The 8181-nt window shown below is 41.9% G+C and overlaps 1 protein-coding gene across 1 annotated transcript in view; it reads right to left on the bottom strand.

Annotated features, from left to right (window-relative positions):
• ADAMTS5 (ADAM metallopeptidase with thrombospondin type 1 motif 5) overlaps positions 1-8177 on the bottom strand; it is a gene marked incomplete at its 5' end in the record, with an annotated part of 91827 nt that extends 83650 nt beyond the window's left edge. Inside the window, one exon of the mRNA XM_019523894.1 lies at positions 7449-8177. Coding sequence (XP_019379439.1) covers positions 7449-8177 — 729 coding nt within the window. The remainder of the gene's footprint in view (positions 1-7448) is intronic.
• Positions 8178-8181: the final 4 nt, after the last annotated feature.

Genomic DNA, 8181 nt, shown 5'->3' with positions numbered 1-8181 from the left:
ATTTCCTTTCTTTCCCCTTCCTCTCTGTAGATGCCCAGATTTGGCATATGTAGTTTATTTCTATTCTGCTTCTGTATGATGTACATTATGCAGCTTTTGATCCTACAAATTAATACTTCTGAGACAGCTGAGCAATTGCAGTGCTTTCATACCCTTTTCTCTTAACTACATACCCATTCCCTAATAATAGAGGTTTTTTTCAGTAGCACAACTTGGACCTATATTATTTTAAACGTATCTGCTTATGTTTTTGCTGACTGAAACCTGGTAGGACAAATTTTGTCTTTGTCCTAAACCTCCTGCACCACACTGGCCATGAAAACTTAGTTACCAGGATTAATAACAACATTCTTAGCTTCCCTAGACAGTCTCAGAAACAACCTCAGAGGCTCCTAAAGGAAAGTTTCTGGGAGTACATTAAAAGTTTTTATAGGCCACAAAAAGTTTTTTTTCCTTAAAATCAGGCCCTAACCTAATGATGTAATCTAATAAATCTATGTGAATCTCCTAAATTTTTTGAACTGCTAACAAAGCACTAAAAAACCCAGGACTGAGATTGTATTTTTAAAATACCTTCTGATCATTATTTCTCCATGATGTGCTTTTTCTTGTAGAAAGTTAAGTACCCATTCATATCTGTCTAATTTTGTCTGACCTTTTACTCACTTAATTATCTCCATATAGTGGTGGAAACTTCTGAGCATAAATGTTTCTTGATGTTTGTAAAAGAAGAATTCAGAGTCTGGCCTTTGATCTAAACCACAGGAGTTTCAGAATAGAAGAATCAATAGGAAATGCATTTGCTGTACAGGAGACAATAGATGCTAATCCTTAAAGTCTGGCAAAGGAAAGAGTTTGGAAAAATGAGCTCTACATCATATGATCAGTAGTTAATTAGACAGCTCTTTAAAGGCCAAGATTTTCTGGCATTCTTGAAGTGCATCAAGACTGCTTGGCCTTTTGCCATGTAGAAATGACATTATTGTGAATGAAGATAACGTAGAGGCTCCCTATTTGATGCTGTTTACTTATACAACTTGGAATTCTTTAATTGGAGAAGAGGGGCTCAACACTGGCATACACTAATCTTAAGATTTTGAACTTTGACATTCAATTAGTGTTTTAGGGCTAAATCCAAATAAAGGATTTAGGCCACCTAACCACAAAACTGAAATCCTGAAATGCCCCACTTACATACTGCTTAACCCTGGGGCACTCTGAGTGCTTTCGGACATCATGCCTGATGATCACTGTGTGAGGAAGTTGTTCATGCACTTTTAAGAACAGATCAGACAAGCACTTGTATAGGATGGTTTAGACAGGGGTGATCCTGCCTTGAGCAGGGGAGTTGGACTAGTGATTCTAAACTCCATAGACAGCTTAGAATCAGACAGTTTGTAGCTTAAATTGTTCTAAGCACCTGAACATTCTGCTTTTGTAGGCACCAGATGTAGTTCAGTTTTCACAGGGCTCAACAACCCGGCAGTTAGCTCATAACCAATCCTGGTTGGAATCCAGAAGTAGGCATTCCTTCTTCTACATCCCTTAAGGAGCCTGATACAAGAGGTGTTCTTTGAGCACGCCTAATGCGTATCAACAGGTTGAGGCTCCACAAAATGTAGTTGTGGCTAACACTTTCTTTTAAAACATGGTTATGGGCAACACCTCTCTTATACAATATCGTAGAAGTTAGATCATTTGACAGAGATCTGGAATAACCAGTTTCCAGACTCTCCTCCAGCTGAGGGGGTTCAAACCACCTTTCATCTCCTAGGATAGTACCTTATCCACCAGATGGTAGGCTATGCTGAGTGGGGCACTTTCTCCCTGTCCTATTGGAGCTGTATTATTGTGCAGAAAAAAAATTCTCCAGATTTACTAAGAGAGAAGCACAGAAAGAGCTTGTCTCTAACTCCAGCAGTCAGGTGATAATTAGGGAGTTGTACATAACTGCAAAAGTATTGTGGAATACTGCAACACTTTTCTCATATCCACAAAACATTGTCCCCACCCCAATCTCATTTTCTAAACAAAACTTACTATATTCATATGAAGGTCAATGGAGCCACCCTGCAGCTGAGAAGGACAGCAAATGCTATAATTTCTCTAGCATAATAAAGATCATTTACATTCAACATAATACATCAAGATTCCCTGCAGATATACTGCTGGCATTTGGCACAATGACAGTATGACAATACAACCTCTGGCTTACTACAAAGGAGGGTACTTTGGATGAGACAGTAAAGTTAAAAAAAAAAAGAAAAAAAGAAAAAGAAAGAAATAACCTGAGCCAAAGAAAGCATGTGCTTCACTCAATGAAATTATCATCTATTGAGCTGAGATAATCCAATACTTGCTGTTCAATTTCAACAGCACTGTCAGCTTGATAGTTAAACTGAACCACATATACAGGGCCCATATAATTGCTATGTGGAAAAGGGCAGGACTGTGGCCTTTGACTCTAATGTGAACTTTTTTTGTAAGAGCCAGTGATGATGGTACTATCACTCGCTATACTAACCAGTACTTATGAAAGACTTGTTCATGTTCTGATTGTCTCTATCTGCTGTGAGAAATATCTATTTGACTTTTCACATGGTTCAGAGTGGAAAGAAAGGAAGAGAATTTGATTTTATCCAACTGTTTTCAGTAGTTTGCTTTTAAGTTAGCTTAGGTCATGAATAAAGTAGATTTGTGGGATTTTAGGGGACACTTGCTAAAAAAGTAAAAAAATAGTATTGATTCAAGTACATTTTACAAGCTACTTCCAACAACTATTTGCATTGCAACACACATCTGGAGTACGTTGTTTGTGTTAATAAGCAGTCCAGACACAGAAAAGTGAATTATTTCCAAAGTCACAGAATTAGTCATAAATGGGAGAGAGATAAACAAATTAGATTAATGTTTAACGTTGATATTACTCCATTCAAGTCAATGGAGTTATACCAAGGATGAGTCCAACACAAAAATTTAAAACTCTAGTCACAGAGGTGGTTAGCCTTTTTAGTCTGCAGTAGGCAAGAATAAGGTAAGTCAAGCAGATAACATGAAATATAGAAAGATCCATTACTGACTTTGCTTTGTGGCTGGGTCTCTAAGGGTATGTCTATATGTGCAATTAATGCAACTGAAAGAACTCTGGTGCAGTTTGAGCTAGTGGAAACTAATCTAACTGTCTACACATGTGTTTAAGAGCAGTAATTTACTCTGTCATCAGATAGTACTTGTGTCTGATGGGACTATCTGATGGTGCAGTAAATGAGTCTACACCAACCTAATTGCCACATATGTGTATACACTGATGCTTTACTGCACAGCAAATTAGTCTACTATGCAGTAAAGCACACATGTAGATGGGCCCTGACTAGATTAGTCTGGTGACACCTTAGAGTAACTGGCTCAGAGAGTCATGGCTTTTGTAAGTGACAACCTACCTCATCAGGTGCTATGCAAATAGAAAGTATAGCATTTGATGAAGTAAACTATTGCCTACAAAAGCTCATGCCCTTCAGTTACTCTCTGAGGTGTCACCAAACTGTACTCTGAGACCCAGTCACAAAGTAACTAAAGACAATAATGTAACTCTCTCCATTGCATGTTACCTGCCTGAACAACATGTCCTGAATAACTGGATAGGAGATTACATTCTATTATAATCTTTCTATTATATTTTTTAACCAAATGAAGGAGCAAATTATGGCATTTGTTCTATTAGGATCAATTCAGCTAAGGGGCCTAACTCCGAAGACCTTGTCAGACAAGTCTCACTGATGAAATATCTGTCTGATCCACATTCAGGCAGATTTTCACAAATGACTATCTAGATTAAAGTCAGGTCTGCCTGCAATGGTTTATATATTAATCTCTTTTGCTATACAGCAGAGTTTGTTTTGAAGTATTTATCAAATTAAATACGGATAATAGCAAAATGTTAATTACTTTTTTAATCAGGATTCACTGTGAGTTCTGCTTAGAAATAGATCACATAAGCACTATGAATAATAATAATACATTCCACTGCTACTGATTCTACATAGAAGGAAAGTCCTTGGTGCCTTCAATCATGTAAGCCTTAATCTGTCTTTAAATAAAGAAATTGCAATGTAAAAGAGAGGAAAGCATCTGGGAAAGATTCTTGAAAGTACTTTTGAATTCAGACAAAATCAGTCACCTTTAAAAGTTGTTGCAGTTTGAGGTAACATAACTTCCAGTACAAATGACATTCCAGAAGGAAGCTAAGTGTTATGCTGGAGATCTATATAGCAATATGCATGCTTAGTTCAGCTCTGACTATGCATAGAGAGTTACTTACAGTTTGGGAAATGTGTTAGTTTGATAGATGATTTGCAAATATTATTCTGTTGACACACAGACACAAAGTTCAAGGTGGCCTCAGTTAGTAAACAGGGATGGAAAATGTACCTCACACATTTACTCCATGCCTGAAAAACAAACCATTTAGAAGATGACATCTGGATTCACAAAAATTAACACAGCACTGTTCAGAGCCCATCAAAACATGGAGCCATGGTTTAGCGTCTAGTTGCTAAGCAACCTACTTCATACATTCAAAACACAGTTGTAAAAGTTGGATCTTCCTGCCAATTGCTGCTACTTCTCACTGAAAAACTAAACTGGAAAAATATCTTTCTTTGGGTTAAAAAACTAACTGTTTTCTAGGAGATGTGTTTCGTCTGCCTTTTCATTCTTCGGCTCATTGTCAAGTTTACATTCTAATATATGAATGGATTCATTTTGAACATTCAAATGCCATCAGATTAAAGTGGCATGTATCTTTCACTGAATGCGTAGAAATGCACATAGTGGGAAACTAACTATTAGCTAACCAAAATATCATCTTTTCCTAAGCCAAACATATCTCTGATTTGACCTTCATGATTTCAAAATCTAGGGCCAGATCCTGTGATTCATCCCCCAGTGATGCATTAAAGAAATCTGCACTGATTTACTCTGAGGATCTGACCATTGCTCAACTGTGTCAAAAATATGCACCAAATGACCTACAGCCTATGCTTTTTCTTACAACATATTTATTAAATAACAGTGCAAACTACTTTTCCATATGATGCCTATTGCCTAATGCATTACACCTATATTCTTACAGTAAGTAGTAAAATTGTAATGAGACCACAGGAACTATGAAATTTTACTCTCTTTCTTTGAAATGTTTATCTATAGCAAACATTTAGAGCCAGATTTTAGCACTGTTACTTATGTTCAAAGGAATTAGCTCTACACATGGAGTGAAGGTTTGTCTACAGATGAAGGGTTGCAATATTTTTGCTTTTGCCATGATGGGCCAGGAAACGACACAGGCAAAGGTCTTTAGTGATATCTTTTACTGAACCAACTGCATAACTAGGAAAGCTATAGGGCAAGTTTTCAGGCATCAGTTGTCCCAATACTTGTCCAACAGCTTTCCTAGCTACCCAGTTGGTCCAATAAAAGATGCCTACAAATGGAGTTACTTTACAATCCGCTTTGAATGTGGAGTAAGGTAATTAGGAATCCTTATTTTGGAATGAGTGTGTCCGCAAAAGGTGCTTTTTAGGAATAGCAATTGTCCATTAAATTCTGAATTAACTTGCAGGGGTAGGTAAGTCCTTAGCTATTTTTCAAGGAGGTCTGGTTTGGCATTCATTTCAAAGTTTAAGTCTACAATCTGCTATTCTTATTCAGTGGAACCTGGTCAAGCCCCACTGAAATGAATGACAGTGGCAACGGAAAGATTTTGACCCAGTGGTTAATAAACTAACCATAAAAAAATTACATTTATAGTAAAAAGCAGGAGGATTGTGACAGGATCTAGCTGTCCTTGTTGCCCAGCACCACCACTGTTACCATGGCCTTCCTTCCTTCAGATTATAATTGCTCAAGTGACTGTAAAAAATAAGAATTTACAGAGCTTTTAACAAAGATGATGGGTGAGATTAAACTGCTGCAGAAGTAGCCTGCAATGCAAGTACCGGATGACCAAAACACAGTCTAATGTTTCAAGTATTTAGAGCTATAAAAGTAAGCCAGGCTTCATTTTGCCCCTCCCCTCTGGAGCAACTCCTTCCACAAACCATGCAAAGCATCCTTTTTGGCAGGCTTCTACGCTGTAGCTGAGCAAGAGAAAACTCAAACGAACGGAAAGTCATGCAGTTACTCTTTTCTTTCTTAGAAAAAAACACAAAACCACCAAAAGGGATAGTCTTACAGAAGAACCTCATTGCATAAACTCTGCCACATGTCCACTGGAGAAATGCCCCTTAATGACCTCTGGCAATGCAATTAAGTAAGACACACAGATCTGCAAGTATAAGACTAGCATGATCAGGCCTGTAATTAATTAGGAGAACCCATTTTTCATGGGGTGGATAGGAAGGTAGCATGTCCCTCTCTACAAACCCAATGGACTTAGTTTTTGTGGCTTTGTTTTTCTGTTGTTTATATTTATGCCCTGTTCTTGAACCACAAGTGTTCTCACCTTCCAGCCTTAGCGACACTGGTCTTTCATGCTGGGGACACCACGTTAACTTACACCAGTTAAACAGCAAAGGCGTACGTTCTTTAAAATGTTCTCTACCATTTCAGTCAAATTTTCTAACCTCAGTGGGTCAAGTCCATTCCTAGATTAATTTGATTATTTACAGGGACTATCCACAAATGGTAGAAGCTCCACAGCAATTAAAAGGGATGTGTGAAACAACACTTTGAAAGGAAGCAATGTAATCACCCAAGGGGAGATATTAGATGGTTGCAGTCTGGTTCCTAGTGGCTATGTGTCTAGATCAAACAAGTTAACAGTATCCCTCAACACCGGCAGTCTCTAGACAGAGACTCCTGGGACCTGAATAACAGGGAGTGTTGTAGGTCAGGGGAAAGTGAAAGGACAGATGCCCTAAAGAAACTTGTGAAACACTTTAATGAAAGGAGCACCACTCATAACTTGGACAGGAGTCATCTGAAGAAGTCCCCATGATGGTGTTGGTGTTGTTGAAGCAACAGGTGTTGTGGTGAGTGTGGTGAGCCAGATGCGTGTGGTGTCTCATGCATCTCAGTTTTGGAGCCAGCCCTCCTTGCACCCCCTTCTCGCTTCCTCTCCTTATGGGTGGGAGTTGTGGGAGACACTTGAAACCACTGCATGTGAAAGGAAGCAGTGACATCTCCCAGGTGGAGATAAATGAGATGGTCTCAGTCTGCTCCTGAAGTGGGACATGGAGGGTCAGCACAGACCAGAAACACACATGCTGGGTAGGGGTAGACTGTGAAGGGCAGAAGGAAAGGGAAGACTGAAGACAGCAAGCACAGGGGGAAATGAAATGGGGCAACAGAGGAAGGAGAGGCAGTCGGGGTGGCAACTGACAGAGGGAAGGAGAGTGGCCCCTGCTGACCTACCTCCCTGGTGAAGAGGAGGGTGGCACCCATGGACCTACCTCCCTGGTGAAGAGGATGGCGGCATCGTAGTGCTCGTCATGGTCGTCCTCCAGCGGGTTGTGCTGGTGCTGCCACTTGCAGAAGTTCTTGAGCGTGGTGGCGGCATTCTTGGTGACCTCCAGCCCCTTGTCCTTCTCACCCAGCACCACCACCTTCACCACGGCCAGCCGGATGTGGTTCTCGATGCTGGCGTGCCCGTAGAGGCGTGAGGCGATGGTGGCCAGGGTCAGCAAGTAGTGCTGGAGGCCCTTGCCATATTTCTTGGCCATGGAGTCGTCGGCCACCAGGAGAAGCTCCACTTGGCGCGCCCGGGACACAGAGCGCCGCCTCCGGCCACCCCTCGCCCGCTCCGGGGCGGGCACGTCCCTGCTTTGCCTCTGCCCCTGAGGCGGGGGGTCGTGGGTCTCGCAGCTGGGGCGAGCGGGCAGCGCCTGGAAGCTGAAGCGGTCCCTGACGAAGAGGTGCGGGACCTGGGTCGCCCCGGGCGAGTAGGGGCGCTGGTGCCCTGTGCCCCGCGCCCCCAGCAGGGGCTTCACGGTGTAGCGGGCGTGCCCCACGGCGAAGTAGCCGGCCAGGCCCCCGCACACGTCGAAGACGGCCAGGGAGCGGGGGCTGCGGTCCACCGTGCCGCGGTAGGAGCAGCGCGCCCGCGGCCCCGGCGCCTCGTCCCGCTCCAGGTCCAGCAGGAAGCGCCGCCCGGCCGCCTGCAGGCTGTAGCCCGCGCGCCCGCCC

This window comes from Gavialis gangeticus, unplaced genomic scaffold (genome assembly GCF_001723915.1).
Source record: "Gavialis gangeticus isolate Ggan-Ray unplaced genomic scaffold, GavGan_comp1, whole genome shotgun sequence".
Classification (NCBI taxonomy): domain Eukaryota; kingdom Metazoa; phylum Chordata; order Crocodylia; family Gavialidae; genus Gavialis; species Gavialis gangeticus.
Note: the sequence above shows the minus strand (reverse complement) of the source record. Positions and strands in the feature narration are given on the sequence as shown.